At 35.7% G+C, this 20,372-nt stretch overlaps 1 protein-coding gene across 2 annotated transcripts; it reads right to left on the bottom strand.

The window, feature by feature from the left end:
* Window positions 1-12,752: 12,752 nt before the first annotated feature.
* Window positions 12,753-15,695, bottom strand: LOC104735970 (heavy metal-associated isoprenylated plant protein 33). 2 transcript variants are annotated; one of them, XM_010455873.3, is made up of 4 exons: window positions 15,195-15,695; window positions 14,975-15,098; window positions 14,789-14,864; window positions 12,753-14,663 (listed from the first exon to the last, which is right to left on the bottom strand). In XM_010455873.3, exons 2-4 carry the CDS (start codon window positions 15,002-15,004, stop codon window positions 12,994-12,996), a joined length of 1,776 nt encoding a protein of 591 aa, XP_010454175.2. In that variant the 5' UTR covers window positions 15,005-15,098; window positions 15,195-15,695; the 3' UTR covers window positions 12,753-12,993. The 2 variants fall into 2 exon arrangements, with proteins under 2 accessions (XP_010454175.2, XP_010454174.2); XM_010455872.3 differs by having other exon boundaries at window positions 15,323-15,542.
* Window positions 15,696-20,372: the final 4,677 nt, after the last annotated feature.

Here is a 20,372-nt window from a genome sequence, read left to right as displayed (position 1 = left end):
TGATGGGTACAACTTTTTAGGCTTCTCAAGAGTGATATCCACCCATGAACGAATTTATATTGATTGTAACTGGTTATTTTTTGTAGCTTAACTATACTATATTAATGCATTAGTAATAGTTTATTTCTTTTGCTCAAAATAGATTACAAGTTAGTTTCTTCATTATGGGAATTGCATGCTATGTTTTCCTTACTGTTTTCTTTAATTATTCATGTATTTCTTGCTTAGGTACAGTGTAACAGGTTTTAAAAAAAACAAATCTGTATATGGCAGGAGTCGTGAATATATAGAGAAAGATGTTTAATTAGTCCTTCTAATTATAGTTTGGAAGTGATTATGTTTATTCTCATTCGATAACAAACAAGAAAAATCAAAGTTTTCTCTTAATTTTATATTGTTGTTTTCCTTCTCTACAAAATTTTTTTCTATGAATCTATCTGCTCAACTATATACAGGATTGCAAGTTTATTCTCACTATAGTGAATCTTAAGGATTTTGTCTTTGAGTGATGTTGTTTCTAAATTTTTATTTTATGTATCTAGGACCGGTATGTGTGTTGTTAAATGTAACTGTACTACATAACAAAAAGAAAACTAATCATTTTGTGGTTAATTATTAATAGGTAGAACAGATTATAAGACTTGAAAATTGATCAAATTTACTACAGTTTTTTTTCTTACTGCTACAATGCTAAATAAAAAGAAGATTCAATTATGTATGGTGGCAGTCACATGATATTAATTATAATGGTTTGTGCTTTCATTGTTGACTACTCCATACATGATCTGATATTGACAGTAAAAATGTAATTGTTTATATCGCCTAAAAATAACCCGGATAGTGCGCAAGTACTCATCTAGTTTAAGTAAAAAAAAGTCATCTAATTTAAGTAAAAAGAAAAGAAAGGATAACTCAAATAATAAAACCAAAGAATAAAAAGAAAAAGTGAATGTATACTTGTAGGCATGAAAATATAACGGTGAAATAGAGAAACGACCTCGGAAAATAAACAATCACACAATTATGTCCAAACACATGACATTAAATTGCGTAATTTTGTTTAGCTTTTGCCGGTCATTCGATGGGAGGAGGAAAAATGTTTAGCCGTTGAAACTTGAAAGATTTGGTGAAAGGATAAACCGGAAGCAGCCGATGAATGGACATTGCCATGTGAACATCACTGACACTAGACCGTATAGGGTCTTGAGCCATCTCTACTTCGAACTCTCCACTTTGACTCTTACAAGTCTTACTCTTCTTTTTAACCCACTTTATCATTTAATTACCTTTAAACACCTTCACTAATTTCTTCTTCTGTCTTTTTTATATATAAGTTTCCCCTACACCCTAAGAGTCTAACCGGTACGTAACTCATTATTCTGATTATATCATACAGTTGTCTATTTTTAGTCTTTGTAGTACGTTTTTAATATTCTTGCAGTTAAATTACCGACATGTGATTTTAGTCTAGTCTTTGTAAAATCCACACAAAGGACTAAAACAGAGAATATTTAATATAAAGATTTTACCGTATCTCGAGTTGACCATTTCAAAGTTTGTTACCTTACTCTTTTTTATGGTTTCATTAAGAACCTAGATTAAAATCTTTTTATTATTATTTGTATAACAGGAAATAAAATAACATAATACTATTTTAAAGATATTTTCCCGAATTCGCATGCAGGCATAAAACTGTTTTTATTTTTTAAAAAATAATAATAATAATAATTGTTTTAAGAATAAAGAAATTATAGTATACCTCATAATGAATGGCTAAAAAGGCAGGAGTGGGGTGAGTAAAATAATAAATCAAATAAATTATCCATTAAAAATGCAAGATATTTGATGGGAATTGGGCGAAGTGAACTCTGACCTGTTTTGTTAAGTTATATAAATGTTATCCTATCTTTCACGTGGTGCTACCAGAAACATGTCTGGGATTCGATTATGACAATTTCAACTCATATACATGTAACAATATTACAAATAAGAAATAAAAATATATACATACTAATATATAAATTATACGAAAGAAACACAAAAAATGAAAGGATTGGTATCGACCCATTAAAAGCCCACCCACAAAGTTGAATCAATCATATGCATTACAAGGACAAGTCTTTTCTGATTAGCTTTTTTTGGATCATATGATAATTGATAGTGTGTGTGTGTGCACTATTACATTAATTTGCATATATATATATATACATAAAGAATGCATGTTTATACATAAAATATCAAATTATGATTTGTATAGAGAAAAAAAAGGCTGTTGCAACATTCTGGGCTCTCAAATGAGCAATATCTATATCTCCATATTGACCCACCAAAAAATCTCACTGGCCTCTCATTATTATATATTTCATGTATATTCTTATCTAAATTGTTTGCTAGTATTTTAATTTTCTACCTTTTGCCCGTGACCCGTTCGTGTCCTGTTGCTTTGATTCCCTCAGCTCTCTTACTTACACACATACATGCATACTTAAAGTCGACCATTACGAAATGCACGTTAATGAGTAATAATAATGTAGTACGTGTATGCAGATATTGTAGTACAGTCTTGAGACCATCTATTTTCACATTGATATAGTCAAATATAATTGCTCGTATTAGTAGATTAGAGAAGCGACTGAGATATCGAATTTAACGTGCATTGATGAGACTGACATTGACCGAGAGCTTGAACAAACTATAATACAGTTTTGTTTTTTGTTTTCCTAAATAAATTCGGTTTTGGTTTTGTCTGATTTATAACAAACAACTTGCTAAAATACTTTATCTTATAATATTTATTTCCTTCAAACGAATGAGATCTTGAAATGTGAACTCAAACAAAAACTAATGTAAAAAATCCAAAGTTTCTAAAGAGGTTTAAGTTTGTAAATGGTTTAACAAAAAGTTATAGGATCTGTATTCATTATTTTGTTTGTCTTAAATAAAAACATCGATTTTAGGCGGGCACATATTTCGCCTAATAGTAAGTAATACATGACATTGTCGGTCCACCGTTTTCGAATGTACTACTAATTAAAAGAAAAAGAAATTGTCTATCAAATACATAAATATATAATTTTATTTTTTATTTATCCCCACATATATTTGAAGCACGAAGATCATAACTTCTTTTACCTATACCATGTACCGAACGGCTACATGAATTACGTCAGGATTATAAATGTCATAGGTTTTTTTTTCTATTTGGATGGATTTTATATACACCATATTTATATTTATTTTTGATAACATGGCTTTTCTTATATTTTTAGCTTATTTTGAGTAATTGAATACTATTCCGTTAATCTGTGTATAGTTTTCTTTTGCCGTTAGAATTCATTTTCCCGCGCTATCGACTTGCACTCTATAAATTGTGAGTCCATCAAGTTAAGCGAAAACTCGGGAGTGCAAAATTCTTACTCAGTTTTTAGTGTTAGTGTGCATTTACATAATCAGACAACATTTAAAAGCTATCCTTGTTATTTTTTTAATAAATCGCAAAACATAAAGAGAAAACAATACAGAGTTACAGACCCTAAAAAAGATAATTGAAACAGTCAATAAGTAGTAAGTACATTAACAAAATTCTAATTTAATTGAGATTAATAAAGAACAAAAAAAACTGTAAGAAAGCGTGTGGTTCAATTATTAATAGTCAAAGACTTTTTAGCATACTTGCTTAGTTGTTTGTCAAAGTGGTCTCTGCTTTGCTTCTTATATCAGCTTCACGTGATCCATTTAATTTTTCTCTTTTTTCTTTTTTCTTCTGTCCGAAGAAAGTCAACATATTAATAACTTTTATAATGGGAGGGGGTAAGTATATGTAAAAGCTGTCCAAATTTGAAAAACCAAAAAAAAAAAAAAAATCACAGAAGGTGGAGAGTGCACTAAAAGTTTAAATTTTTATTTCAGTGAATAATTGATTTTTATTTTTTTAGGTTTTGATACGACAACATTTTGTGATAATGCGTTTACGAAAACAGAAGTATGCACTAACCATTTTGGGATGGTTAGAAAATATTGACGAATGCTAGTACATGTCAAGGAGAAGAAGTTAGCTTTGATAAAAGGAAAGTTTGAACTTTTGCGCAAACTATATAAATTATGGCAAAATCGATTCCAAATCCAACATACACAAGTTTGTTAACCATTATGTATAGTATTATTTTGTTAATCCTATGTGTATGTTTTTTTTTCTCCAAATAAAAAAAATGTGAAAATTTATCATTTTTATGCTTATATAGTATTCGGCTGATCAGTGTCCCGATTGATTTGTTGTCAAAACGATTTACAGATCCTTGAGTTTCCAAATAAGACAGATTTGACTTTTGTTGGTTTGTAATATTCCCTTCTTACATCATCGGAAACACAAATGAGCCTCTCCATGTGCTCACTTCCCTTCTCCAATAATCTCTTTTCGGGGCTCTCAATATCACACACGCTCTTTCTGTTCCTGTCACATCCATCTCTATTTTTTAATGTCTGTATGTACCCACAAAAAAAAAATAACTTATTGCATGTCGTTTTTTACTACTATCATATACTCGTTCATATACATTATTTACATGCATGCCAAAAACATAAAGGTCTAGTATATATGATGATCAATAAAAAGAACTGATGTAAGTTTTGATCAGACATGTTAGAAATCTTCTACGTTTTGCATTTTTTTCAGTCTTGACATTTGACGAGGTAATTGGAGCTATTGAAAAATATGTTTACTTGTTTAGGTTTCTGATAATATAATTGGTTAGAACTTACGAACCATGTAAAATGGGGAAAAAGAATGACTATTTATTTCAAAAACTAATGATCAAATTTAGGTTAAATTAACGAATAGGTGGAGTTGGCTATTGCCCGCAATTCGATTGGTCTGCAGGTTTTCATGGTACGACTAGGGAACATTTGCGTTAATTCACAAAAGCTCCTTTACTTTTTTTTTTTTTTTTTTTTTTTTTCCGGAGCTTCACATCAATAGCCATATAGATAAGGAGAGTGCTAGCTTAAAAATATTAGTAATTCTGGAAGTGCTGGAACCAAGGATAGAGGTAAGTGTCCTGTGGAGTACTTGCTGGGGTAAAAATGCTTGAGCTATCAAGTCTGATGATTCTTCTCCTCATCAATAGTTGTATCTCCTTCTTGATTTGATCCGCAGACTTGAAAGAGGGTGAGTGTAGTCTGCTGTTGCGTTCTGTCCAGATGAAATAAATAAGAGCTTGGTAGACGATCTTGCAAATGACATTGAGCTTCCTATTCGAGGTAGGATTATTGATCCAACTCAGAGTTCCCATGAAGGTAGATGATTGAGATGGTATGAACGGAGCAAAAAAATCGAGCCAAAGAACCTTTGAATACGAACACTAGAAAAAGAGGTGGTCTCGAGACTCCTCCCCTGAATGACAAAGTAGACAGTTGGAAGGGACTTGAAGATTCCATCTCCGCAGCATGTCTCTTGTGGTTAGCCTATTTAAAACCGTAAGCCAGGCCATAAACGCCATCTTTGAAATTCTCTCCTTGAACCATATCTGAGCGTGCCAACTAACCGTATCACCAGGCGGATGCAAGTGCCTCCAAGTTTTAAGAGAGGAGAACGTACCTCGGGATTGATCAGTGGTTAGATTCCAAGCAAACTCATCACCACCAGTTCGATCCAACGGGGGATGATGATTCTGCAAACATTCGCGCAGTAGTTGGACTTGGGGATTCCTTCCTCGGGTAATAGCCCATCCCCCATTCCTAACGGCTTGGGAGACCTTTGAGAGTAGACCTATACCAGTAAATCTCGGACCCGAATCGCCAATGACATCAATGAGTGGCCCCAATCCTGTCCAGTTATCATGCCAGAACAAGGCTTCATTGCCAAAAACTATTTCACATGAAATGAAGGGCCTTGCCAAATGACGTAATTTAACAAGCCTCCTCCAAATCCAACTTCCTGAGGATCTGAAATCTGCAGTCCAAAAGCTTCTTCCTCGAATAAGGTGCCTCCTAACCCATGAAACCCAGAGAGAACCAGCTTGGGAGAAGATTAACCAAATTAACTTCAAGCCAAAAATGTGGTTCCAGTCCATGAGCCTTCTAAGCCCTAGACCTCCTGCAGTTTTTGGTGTGCATACAACTTCCCAAGAGACTTTTGCGCCACGAGCAGAGCTTGCAACTCCTTTCCAGAGGAAGGCACTACAAATTTGTTCGAGTTCCTCAATACATTTGTTTGGAAGCATAAAAATGGAGGCCCAGAAATTGATGGTACTGTTGATAACTGATTGCAGAGGCTGAAGTCGTCCCGCAAAGGAGAGGTGGCGATGCGTCCAACCCGAGATACGAGCCTTGACCTTATCAGTTAAAGGTCTGTAGTCTGAAGGAGTGAGCTTCTGAGTGATCAGTGGAACACCGAGATACCTGACTGGTAGAGATCCATGGACTAGGTTGAGAGATAGTGACATTCTCCGAGTTTCCTCTCTATTGTTTCCATCCAGGTAGAGGCAAGACTTTGCCAGATTGATTCCCAAACCCGAAGCTTGCTTGAACTGATCCAGAACTTGTACAATTGCAGTGAGGGATGCCTCCGACCCATCAAAGAACACAAGAAGATCATCCGCGAAACTTAAGTGGGTGATGAGAGGATCAATACACATCGGATGAGGCTTTATCAAATCTTGTGTAGTAGCCAAGTCTAGCTTCCTTGATAGAATGTCCATGACCAGAGTGAATAGAGGAGCTGATATCGAGTCACCTTGCCTTAGCCCTTTTTGTCCTGGGAAGTATCCTATGAGTTCACCATTAAAAGCCACTGAGAAGGATGGAGTCGTAAAGCATGTAACCAACCATTTGATGAAAACTAGAGGCAACTCATAAGCCTTGAGAATGTTGATCAGGCAGTTCCAGTCCACATTATCAAACGCCTTGGATATATCAATTTGTAAGCATCCTCTGGTGGTAGGTCCTTCCTTATTGAAGTCTGCAACCAATTCAGCAGCCAGGAGAACATTCTCACATAGCAGCCTCCCTTTGATGAATGCAACCTGGTTACGATGAACCGCTTGATTTGTGAAGAGCTTTAGTCTTCTTGCCAGCAACCTTGAGATTATCTTGTATATCGTGTTACAGCAAGAAACGGGTCTGAACTCGTTCAGTCTTTCTGAAGTTAGAGTCTTCGGTATGAGCGCCAGAATGGTAGCGTTTGTCTGCTTTAGTAGCTTCCCAGTTGTGAAGAATTCAGTGACTGCAGCAATTACATCAGGACCAACCAAGCCCCATGAATTAACAAAAAAATCCGCAGTGAATCCGTCTGGTCCAGGCGCCTTATTACGAGGAAGGGAAAATAACGTGCTTGTTACTTCCTCAGGAGTTGGAATAAGTTGGAGTTTGGTTGCCAATTCATTGTTGCACCTGAATGGAGTAAGATCTTTGATTTCCTGGACAGACAACGGTTGTACCGCATTGTTCCTGGCTCCAAGCAAATTCCGGTAGTACTCTGTTATCAATTCCTTTAGCTGAACCGCCTCTGAAATCCTTTGATCATCATCAGTGAGAAGGTAGCAAATTCTGTTCCTTGCCTGATGAGCCTTGACTGACTTGTAAAAGAATATCGTGTTCGAATCACCCTGTGAGTACCATCGTATTCTCGATTTTTGCTTAAGGAATGACTCTTCAGCCGAAGACAAGAACAACCATTTTTTCTTTAGTTCCTTCTCCTCACGAAATAATTGTTGAGTTGGACTGTTAAGGACCTGAGATTGAATCCTTAATAGTGCTTCATGTGCTTCTGTTGTTCTAGCCTGAATATTGCTGAAGTTGTTTCGATTTAGTGCCTTACAACCAAGCTTAACTTCCTTAAGCTTCTGACAAAGTCCATACATCGATGTACCTCTCAAAACTGGTCTGTTCCATGCGGATTCAAGCATGCTTGCATAGTCAGGATGAGTAGAGAAGAAGTTATAAAACTTGAAAGGTACCTTCCTCCTCTCGACTTGAGTAGAGGTTGTGACTAGAATAGGAGAATGGTCAGAACCACCTGGAGCATCGAAAAGGGCAATTGACTGAGGATAAGTATCCAACCAAGCTTCATTTATCATCGCTCTGTCCAGTTTCCTTGTCATTGGATTCAGCTCTTGTCCATTGTACCAAGTGTGAGAAGATCCTCAACCAGGCATATCCATCAACTCGCAATTGTCTATACACTCCTGGAATTCCTCCATACCACGCAGAGGAAGCGGATAGGAAAGCATAGAGTAATGGTCCTGTGCCTGTAGAATTTGGTTGAAGTCACCGAGGACGAGCCAAGGCAAATCACGTTGGCTGCTGTACTGATGCAACTCTTCAAGCGTGAGCCAAAGATCACATCTAGTTATCATACAGTTCCGGCCATATACAAAGGTGACTGAGAAAGATTGATTCGTTGAAGTATCAAAAACGCCACAAGCAATTACCTGATCAGTTTTTTTGTAGATGAACACTTTAAGGGAAGGGTCCCACACTACCCAGATTCTTCCATTACTGGCTTGAGATGAGTAGTTAGAATCCCATCTCCACCCTGGGAAGGTATTATTCAAAATAGAGTCAGCACTCTCCTGATTCACATGAGTTTCCAAAATGCCTCCTATATGAGGTCTTTGAGACTGAATCCATCTCTTAAGCTCCTGTTGTCTATTAGAGGTATTTAACCCCCTTATATTATATCAAAAAAGTTGTATCTTCATCAACAATGGGCAAAAGGTGTTGAAAGCTAAGCTTTCAAGCGTGATGATGGGAACGACCCTTCCCTGGTCGTCCACTAATGGAGTTCTTAACACTCTTCTGAGTCCCTTTCTTAGACTTATTAGGATTGGCTGACAATGAGGGTCCAACAGCCCTTGTCCTCCTATTAGAACCTTCGGGATGCACTTGTTTCTCTTGTGTCAAACCAACTCTCTGGACAGAACTTCCTGTGCTCTGATTCTTTGACAAATCTGTCGATCCCAATATCACCTGAGACTTAGAAGTAGAAGCTTCACCAGTAACTACAGTGCTTTTTTCCTGTATTGTAACAGCTTTGTCCTTGTTCGTAATACCAGATTTCTTAGGTGAGTTCGATCTACGCTTGACCACCGTCCATTCTGATGGAGAGTCTGCAGGAGGAGATTCAATGTATCGATGAGTTGGTTTAGGTCTGAACTCTTGCACCGCAGGATTTCCTAAGTTGATAGCAGGAGTTGCAACATTAGCCAGAGGTGTGATTGCAGTAACCTTAGAAGCATCAGACGAATTTCTTTCATCAGTGCTCCCTGTAGGTATAGGAGGATCTGATATTGATACGGTAATAGCTGGTGCAGAAGGACAACGGTGGTAGAGATGACCAAACTCACTACAGTAGTCACACTTTGGCGGAAGCCGAGGATATTCAACCCAAATTCTGATCTCGTTTCCATCATCATCCTCCACCAATACTGAATGAGGGAGCTCCTTTTTCAGAAGTATCTTGACTTTGATTATAGTGTCCGCAGTCAGAGGGGGCAACTGAAACTTCTCTGTATGGAGAGGTTCTCCTATTCCAGAAGCAATTGTACTTAGACCTGGGAGAGAATATAGCTGAGGAGGTACGTCTTTAAGAATAACCCATATTGGGAGTGATATGAGCTTAACTGGATTGAGTGAAGTAGTCGAAGACCAGGCAGTGACAGTGAAAAGGCAGTTCCCCGCTTGCCAACATCCCACCTCTAGAACCCATTTCCGAGTAGCTTCAGAAGGAATATAAATGAGCACAAGTCCATTCGCTAGACAACGAATGTTAATACGTCCATTTTTACCCCAGATAGGATTAAGATCAACAAATATTTTTCCAGGAGGTGGAGGATTGCCATGGAAATGGGCCACTATGTTGTCTTTCCAAGTATCTGCAGCTTTAAGTATCACTGCAGCAGGAGCACGAACTCTCGGAGTACCATCCTCTGTGTACGATGGTTTAGCAGCCTTTGTAAGATTCCTAAGACTAGTGTCAAACCTTTCTGTCCAGACTAGCTCAGTATCTTCTATTACCGGTGGAGTTTTAATCGCAGGAGAAAGAAGAGGTAAAGATTCAGAAATTGGAAGTGTAGAGTCAGGGGATACATTACCATTCTCAATCAACAAGGATGGAGGAGGAGGTGGAGGGGGATGAGACGAGGGTAAGCTTGCTCCAGATCTGAAATGATCCGAAGACACCTTGTTTAGATCTGGAATCGAGGTTGGTCCTTTGCAGGCTATTTCCTGCGGATCTGGTGGTTCAGATTGTGACATTGAGGAGTTCTGGGAGCAGAAAGGAAGAGGGGGGAGAAAGGAGAGATTCTCGTCGGCGGCGTGAGGCCAACCGACGGTGACGATGGGTCTTAGGTTTTCTTCTTTCTAGAGAGAGAATCTTTTATTTGTGTTTAACTTTTTTTTAGTCTCTTCTTTTTAGCAAATATCATTTTTTTTTTTTTTTTTCTGTGATTGTAATTATGAAATATACCAACTTTATAAATTACGTGGCCCCTCTTTTCTTAACGAGTAGCAGTATACTACATATACAATACTTTACATGTGACATGACAATTATGGCATTTTAACGGCGTTAACCAACAGCACATCACGTCATCATTCGTGGTTCGAGCGGTTTCGTAACCGGCAGTGAGGGGAGAGGAGCCAAATGTAGGGTCCTGCGTACGCGTCTCCTCGACAGCCGAGCCTTCCCTTCTCTGGCTCCATCGGAGAGGTCTTTCAATCGAACGGCTGTGGTTGCAGACGTTATAAACTCTCAATTATTTTAATTGATTATGACTTGGCTTTTTCGTATTGGACGGTTGCGAACCGACTAGATCAGCTTGTAGCAGAAGCTGAAACACTTTGGTTTCATTTACTCTAGTTATAATAAAAGTATTGCTATAACTTCATTAACAAGTTAATTGATGACAAAACTATCCTGATTAATTATACCTTTTTGTGACCAAACATAACTTAGTAATTGTAAAACATTTGTGATATTTTGAAAGTTAAAAGTCACAGCTGTATTGCTACAACTTCAATGTTTGTTTGATATTTTTATTTAGTTTAAGTTTCCTAAAGAGCCGATTAACTAAACATTCTTATTGTAACATGTGAACACTCGGAAGTTTAACTTTTTCGCTTTTGGCCATGGCTAACAATGAAAGAAATAATACAAAGGGACAAAATAAAAACTATGGGACCCAAAGAGAAAACAGGGAGAAAAAGATGGGTTGTTTTGTCAATATCCGTAACGGATTTTTTAGTTGGTAAATAAAAGTGGTAACGCTAACGCAGTTTTTACGGAGTAGTATGGTAAACTAGTAAGTAAATCGCCGTGAGGATAGTGTTTGGATTCTTTGGAACTGCAAACAAACAAAGGGATGATGAAACAAGTGTCGGACCTCGAGCAGCCTGTTTCTGATGATGCCTTAACTTGTCTTCTCATTTCAACACTCTTCTTCTTCTTTTTTTGGTCCATAAATTATTACGTACTAAGAAAACAAACTAGTGTTAATATGTTTTCCCATTGTAGATATGCAAATTGCGGTGTACGAGAGTTATTCTTTTTTGGGAAAACAATAAATTAACTTTAAATGGAAAGATTAAAAAAAAAAAAAAGAATACGTATGAAAGAAGCAAAATCTGGACGAATCCAAAGCGTCTTCTTAAATAAGTTTTGTGTGTTACTGTCACGTTAATAAAAACATAAAAAGCATAAGAAGGAAGAAGAAGAAGGATAAGAAACGTGTGCTGAGTCTGTGTCTCAGTGACGCCAATTACTACATAGCTGCCGCAAGCACACATTTAATCTCACTTCTCTAGGTCCCACTCATCGTCCATCATCATCATCATCATCATCATCATCATCATCATGTTGATCATTCAGTCATACATCATCATAGTCCTAACAAATGATGATGATCATCTTTTGTTTTCATTCATAAGTTATAAGCTTTGACTTGTTAAGAGATTAAAACCGGCAAACACAAAACATTGGCTTATTAGTCTAATTAATATACGTAGACATCATCAACCTAACGTTTCCAAACGCATCCTTGTGCCACGACCAAAACTTAACACGTCCCGTTTGCGGTGTGATGTATTATAGCGAGTAATGTAAATGTGAGAAGGGCTAAAATGGCAAAATGTATTATTACTACTTTTTAAAAATAAATTTACTTAAACAAAACAGTCTTGAAAAGCAAAGGTTGCCATCCTGTTCCTCTCACAATCAGCGTTTCATATTGTCTCCTTTATTTTTATTTAAATGCAACTGATCTGTTTACTTTTTGTCCTTGTAATCTTTTTTCTTTTTAGAAATCTATTCAAACTTAATAATAAAAGTGAAAAAAATTAAAGCCAAAAACCAATTGGACAAAATGATCTAAAATAATAGTGGGTGGGGACACAAGTCCAATTCCATTATTTATTTTTTTGCTCAGTTTGAATAAGGGGAAGTAAGTAATTAATTAATGTTTTTTTTAAAAGAGTTATTCAAAAGCGTCAATATCACTAATTGCAGTTGGATTTTATTTTCTGAAAGGGTTTGGTATCTAGTAGTATCTACCAAACTTGTTCATTGCAGTTGTGTATATTCTTTATAATATAAGGAAAAAAAAAACAAATATCATGAGTCACAGAGCTTTAAATAAAAGAAAATCATTCCATTATGGTTTAACTTTTCTATTTTATTTTTCTGAAACATATAAACAACATATGAACACTAGGATCTCATTAAGAAAGTAAGAACCCAGAGAAAAAAAAACAAGTAGTACTGAATATATAATATTCGTTTGATTTTATATTATGATTCTATAAACTTACTTAAGAACTATCACAAATTAAAAAAAAAAAAAATCCTAATATAACTTAGGATCGATCCGTTGGGAGGAAAAAAAAAGAAGGATTCTAAGAAACCCCCAATAATTATGAAAAAAGAAGAAAAAAAAACCATTTCCATGTATAATCACAGACCGGACACAAACTATGGAAAGTTTTTGTTGTTGTTGTTCACATTCACATGATATTGCAGCTTGATGTGTTCTCATCACTGAAGTAATCAGAGTACTGGTCACCATTGTGAGGCGGATACGGGTGTTGGTGTGGATACGGGTATGGATACGGGTATGGATGTTGTTGGTGCGGTTGAGGTGGCATATAGTTTACAGCTGGCGGTGGTCGAGCGTACATCATCGGCTGGAACCGCTCATTGCCCATGGCTCGTTGCTGGTTCATAACAGCGGCTAAGTATTGTTGTTGTTGCTGCTGTTGCTGTTGTTGCAAGTAGGGGTTTCCCGCCGGCATTGAGTCTTGTCCACCTCCGCCGCTGCCTGGGACTTGGCCTTGGAAATATCCTGGTGGTGCTCCTCCGGATGCACCGCCGCCGCCACCACCGCCTGGACCCATTGCGGGTAATCCTTGAACTGCCTGCATATTATTACCCATTGGACCAGGACCAGGACCACCGCCCATTTGTGGTAGACTACCCATTGCTCCGCCCATTGGGCCACCCATTGCACCGCCCATTGGCATACTCATGGCCGGAGGTCCTCCACCGCCACCACCGCCTCCCATTGGACGGAAACCCGGCGGGAGTCCTCCACTCATGGGTCCTCCACTCATGGGTCCTCCGCTGCCACCTCCGCCGCCACCCTTTTTGCCACCGTTAGGGCCAGCATTCATCTGGCCTCCGCCACCTCCTTTGTTACCGTTAGGACCGCCACCTCCGACCATTTTTCCATCTAAGGGATGTCCACCACCACCGCCTTTACCACCGTTCTTCCCTCCGCCTTGGTTCTGGTTAACCATATTACCACCGCCACCGCCCTTCTTACCACCGTTACCTCCGCCACCGCCAGCCATTTGAGCAGGGAAAGGCATACCTTTACCCTCAATTTTACCACCGGCGGGTCCAGGACCACCACCGCCGTTTTTATGAGCGTTTAACATCTGCTGAGCGTTCGGCATCATGTTATTAGGCATCATCATGTTACCACCAGGTCCACCGCCAGCACCACCACCCATCATAGGCTTCATCTTGTTAGGCGGAGGTGGGTGGTCGTCAAACTCATCATCCTCTAAATCATCATCAAACTCGTCGTCATCTTCATCAAACTCATCATCGAACTCGTCACTGAAATCGTCCTCCTCATCATCATCTTCAGGAACATTGAACTTCACAGCCTTCTGATTAGGATTAACAGGCATCTGAGGATTCTTGTTCATAGGAACAGGGCCAGGACCTGGACCCGGACCACCCTTTAACTGAGGAGGAAGCTTCAGATCTTGAAACCCTTTCATCTGCTGAAGTTGTTGAAGCTGCTGAAGCTGCTGAGGATTCAACTGCTGCATCTGTTGTGGAGTTAACTGCGGAAGAACCATCTTCGGTGGCCCACCACCACCGCCTCCGCCACCCCCACCACCGTTCTTTGGGCCTTTGTTGTTATTGTTACCACCGGGGGGGTTACCACCACCGCCTTTGCCGCCGTGATCAATCTGCATGCCTTTGAACTGATTGGCCAAGTTGGGTTGGTTCTGATTGTTGTTGTTATTCGCCTTTGGAGCTCCTCCCCAGACTTCGGCATGTTTGCCACACTTCAAGAGCTTCTTGATTAGGACTGATGGGTCTACGTTTCCAGATATAGTCACTTTCCCTTGCTCTGCGTCTATCTTTGTCGTGAAAACACCTAAGATCATCATCATCAACAAAGGACTTTGGAGTGTTAAGTCAAATCTTTGATGACATAAGATTTGGTTTTTCAAATTAAAAAAAGTCAAAAAAAAATTTGGAAGTTTTTTGTTTTTTTCTCACCTTCAATTTTCTGCAAGATTTTCTTCACTTTCTGCTTACAACCATCACAGTGAATGTTCACTTTGAGAACACAAGTCTACACAACAAACAACAACAACAACAAAAGAGAAACAGAGTAAATCATCATATTACTTACTTGTAAGAATATATATAAAACATCAAAAGAAGTAAAGGTAATGAGCAAACCTGGATCTTCATAAACTCTTCTTTACTCATTTTTTTTCTTGTAACTAGTAACGAAAATTCAAATATATCTTACTGTTGTTACTAGATCTGAGACAAATCCTCTGGTTTCTTGAACGTTTTTAATCTGCAAAAAATATCAAGAACAGAGAAAATGTTACTAAATAAAAGATGATAGATTTAGGAAGAAAGAAGAAGTAAAAACATCACACATGTTTTATACATTTTCTGAGAGGAAACACAAAATATGCTTTTTGAGAGAAAGAAGTCTCCTTTTCTTATTGGCTATTTGCTATACAAGGAAGACCAACTATGCAGAGAGAAGATTTTCAGAAAGCAGAGGAGACTTACTTGAATGAAGCAAAGAAGAAGAAGAAGAAGGAGGAAGAAAGAGTTTCAGACTTTACAGTAAGTTTGGTGAACATTAACTTCTCTACTTCATCTATTTCAGAATGAGAGGGAGAGAAGAGAGAGAGATAAAGAGAGGAGGGATGATGGCAAAGTTTGCTACTTCGTTATCTTTTTTAAGATGGGCTTTTAATTTATTAGGGAGAAATGAAGTGAGTGCAGTACTCTTATTTTGGTGTTTATATATTTAATTCTTTTTTATTTTATTTTTTTGGTCATTATTATAGTTTAATGGTTAGAGATGTGAAAAGTAATTGTCAAACTAGATTAGGAGTATGTGTCATTTAAAGTAACTAGTTTAGGAGTTATTATTGGTATCAATAATATATCTTCTTTCTTCATATACATATGGATTTTATGATTTTACTTCGTTCAGTGTTAGTCAAAATTAGTAACTGAGTACATATGAAATATAGTAATACAATAACAGTATGAAAATAAACTATAACGTACAAAGGAAACGTTGGAACTGGGGGCAACTGGGGGCTAAGAACATTATGTGAATATTCATAACATCTCCTATATAAGAATGTGCTGTTTAATTTTTTTTTTTTTTTACTTTATTGGAAGAGCTCGGCTTATGTGGCTCGGCTTGGCCTCAACTAAATAAATAGTAATTGTTTATTGGGCATTAAACTAGATTAATTGGATTTCTTGATCACGACAATAAGCCGGTTAATTTGACGTTACTATGTGATGAAAAACGTGAACTTGTTTCTCTTTATTCCTTCCGTATAAACCGGTCCTAGGAATTTTGCTACATTAAATTTTGGAATGATCTTTTTATTCTTTCTTACCACAATAAATTAATTTCGAAGCTTTAATAATTTTTTTTTAAAACCAATTATTCCTAACAGTCTAACTAAATCTTTCTATTTTATTTTTGGTTTTACAAGTTTAATTAATTAAAACAATTTGGAAATCTAAACCAAAAAGGTATTCACATGTATGATTAACTATAATTTATGTTCCAACCTTTTGTGATAACGCATCCGTTTTAACATTATTCCGGTGAGAAACAAACAAAACAAAAAGATGTTCCGACCTTTTGTGACAACGTATCTGTTTTAACGTTATTTCGGCGAGAAACAAACAAAACAAAAGTATGTTCCAATATTATGTGATAACATATCAGTTTTAATATTATTTCGGCGATAAACAAACAACCAAAAATATGTTCTGTTATTTTGTGATAACGTATCTGTTTTAACATTATTTCGGCGATAAACAAACAAACAAAAATATGTTCCGTTATTTTGTGATAACGTATCCGTTCTAACATTATTTTGGCGATAAACAAACAAAATATAAGAACAAAAAAAAACAAGAAAATCCTTTTTAAAATCTTTTAGACTTCTCTAATTATTTTATATAACATAAATTAAATTCTAAAATTTTTATCTGATTATTAATACATAAGATTTTTTTCTGAAAAGTAATGAGATTAAAAAAAAAACATCATATGAACAAACAACAAAATTTGGCTAACACATCGTCCCATAATCAATGTTTTTAGAAATGATAAATGTACAGGCACCTTTTAACTTATAACATCTTAGAGACACCATTCGTCAAAATATTAATACATTTAATACCTAGAGAAATATTATAAGAAAATAATATGGTAACTTTATATAGGCTTGATATAATCAAACAGGTCATTTAAATCATCCATTTACAATATAAATTATGTTTTTATATATATTATATTACTTATTGTTTTAATCTAATATGTTTTTTTTTTGGGGTGCAAAATACCTAATAGGTATGGTAATTAACTATGTTTTAAAAAAGCAGAGTGGGTGTTGAATTGGATCACGTTCAGTCCACCACATTTTTTTCTTTTCAACAAAATACAAAATTGACTCGAACGAGCCAATGCGAAAGAAAATTATTACATATGTAACTAAACGCGATACAGAGCAAACACGTCGCGCATCCACCACATTCAGGCCATTTTAAAATTGTGTTATCATTAATAGATATAAAATTATATTTAACAAAATAAAAATGTACTAAAAATATATATGTAAATATATGATTTATATATGGGGCTGCAAGAAGTTCATTTTCCTGCAAAAATTAACCTCCGTTATGTAAATATATGATTTAGTCCTTTGATTTGGTTTTCATCCGGTTTAGACTTTTGTATTTTGTTAGTGTTTTAATTAATATCGTTTGATTTATGGTCGAACTATATATATTTGGATTAAAATTATATATCACATGGAGTGTCATGCAGTAAAAGGTGGAGAAAATAAAATGAAAAATTAAAGCAAACAGAAAACAACACAAGAGTTCTTATCTTTTTGGTTTGATTTATAGTGACTGTATGCCCCAATCATGATTAATTTATTTCTACGATTCAAAGAAACTATTGACCATATCGATTCACATACTCTTAATAATTTGTCGCAATTATATCATATCGCGCATGGCTTGTTTTTTCAATCATTAACAACAATATACTCGATTTGTGTATTTATTTCGTTTCATATAAAAATCACCACGGATCAGGTTTGGTTAATAGAAACTAGCCAATACACTTACTCTATCTAATAATAATCTAAACAACACCCATAATTGGAGGGCACTCTAATGCTTATCCAGTTTTGTAATGATATATAAAATCTATCTATAAGAAATAGAAGGAGTAACATAAAAAAACTACAATAGACGATTTAACTACAATACTATATGATAGTTTCCCACACGAAAACTATGTGTAAATTTTAATTTTTAGTCTATCAGTACGTAGAGCAATAACATTTTGGTCGACAATATATATCTTCAATAATTTAGTGAAAGTTAAAACATGAAATAGTGGGACCAACTAGATGAAAAAAATGACAAAATTAGTTAAAGAAAGAGACACGTTAAGACTAAAGAGAGATTTGGGCATAAGAATATGGGGATTTAAATTTATTATTTTTTGTCTTAATGGGAAAAAAGAGATTAAACCTTAAATAATGAATCAAAAATGCTACTATATATATATATATATATGTTGTTCGAAACTAATAATGACTAAAAAGAGAGAAAATAGTGGAAAGAAAAACATAACAAAAAAAGGTAGGGTTGGGTAAATGATGAAGGCCTCACCCTTACGAGTTAACATAATCACGTTTTCGGCCGCATCAGTTTTTCTTAATTTTGGTGTAATTAAGCATTTAGTTTTACTAAGTTTAGTCACTTTTCTTCTACGCATATATCATTATTGCCCTCCTTTGTCTCAAAAGCCTAAATTATGCAAACATGGCATGAAACACTCCCCCCTTATTTTAGTTTTCCTTTTGGCTTTTAATTAAAATAACACTAAAATTATACTCTTTTCTTCCTTTAAAGATTTAACTGTTTGACGAAAAAAAGAAAAATACACTAGTGATACCTGTCAATTAGTAAAGCGAATAAAACCAAAAATTAGTAAAGAGAAAAGAAAGGTTATGCACACACATGCATACAAAAATTTACAAATTTCATGAATTTTTTTTCCTCTAATTCATATTTAATTTTCAAACGCCTAAACACGGACTGATATCAAATATGAGCATGTTCTTTGGTCATCATATCTATATATTTTTTTGGCAAATCCACCACGAATTAGTTGTTTTTGGCCAAATCCCAAACCACCAAGTGCAACGAATTTGTTCGTAGCAAAAACCAAAAATTGAAGCATTGAACATGTGTGAACCTCTGAACTTACGTCCTAACCCAATTCTAACAAGTAACTACCACAATAATGCTACCAATGCATGGGTTCATTTTAACTTCGATCATCTTATCATACTTGCTTATTGGATATACATTTTTAATTAATGTACATTTGTGAAAATATCTTGTCGTGTGCGTGCGTGGTAGAAAATGGTAAAACCAACAAAATTTATTTTGCAGAATATCTTTTAAACAGGACTAAAACTTAAAACTTTTCTCAGTTTGAGTATCTAAAGTACCTTTCTAATTTTCTCATTGGAATATTTTCCCGTAAGTATTATGGTCAAAGACAAAGAAATAATAACACCACGTACATAATAAAATCTCAAATCCTAAGAGTGCAAACTATAAGATGTTAACTAGTAATAGTTGTTAGCATGCGATAAATATGATCGTACCATTAGCTAACATAAATGCATTGTACATGGATATGATCATAAACCCGAATTTTGTAATTAGGTTGTTCACGCTTTTTAATTATATCCGACGATTTTCTTACACGTACGTAAACTATAGGTTTAACTTAAACTATAGTTTGTATGGAATATGTTTTATATATTCCAACGGACGATATACAAGGCATGTTAGGGGGGGGTGTTGAAGCAAACAACAAAAATGTGAAAACGTTACTCGTAAAAAATCTAGTAGATATTTCAGTGAGAGTAATTTGTAGTTTTGTACCATATAATTGGATAGGACAAAAAGTAAAGTTAACTCGCATATCTATTGTATGATATAGGCCAAGTCTTTTATAACGAAAGGACATGGTACAATTTTGACATTTATGATAAAGTTTTACGATGGCTGGGGAATTATTTGATTAAAACGTTACGACATTATTGAACTATTTGATTTTTTTCTTCGGTAAATATATATTCTTGCCTAATTCAACATTATTTGACTGGAAACGAAAAGAGACTTTGATCTCAAGAAAAAAAAATCTCAAAGACTTGAATTTGAGTACATAAAAACAACGTATCAGCTAACCATCAACGTTTGATATAATAATTTTTGGGTTTTATTGCGATAAAACTTGTAGCTGCATATTTGCCTAAAATGATAGGATCGAGTCACATGAGTCTCCAATGTTCACATGGGGTCATCTTCTTCTTATTGACAAAATGACATTAATTGGTGTTTTTGTCTCTATTCTCTCCTCTTGTTACCATCTTTTCCTTATAGATTCGTTTTCTTTTATCTTTTCTTTAAACGAATCTTATCACAAAACGTTTCCGACTTGAATTGTTATATTTTAGGATGGAAAATGTTATGTACATATTGG

This window comes from Camelina sativa, chromosome 13 (genome assembly GCF_030686135.1).
Source record: "Camelina sativa cultivar CO46 ecotype springtype chromosome 13, ASM3068613v1".
NCBI lineage: Eukaryota > Viridiplantae > Streptophyta > Magnoliopsida > Brassicales > Brassicaceae > Camelina > Camelina sativa.
The sequence above is the reverse complement of the archived record's forward strand: the minus strand, read 5'-3'. Positions and strand labels throughout refer to the sequence as shown.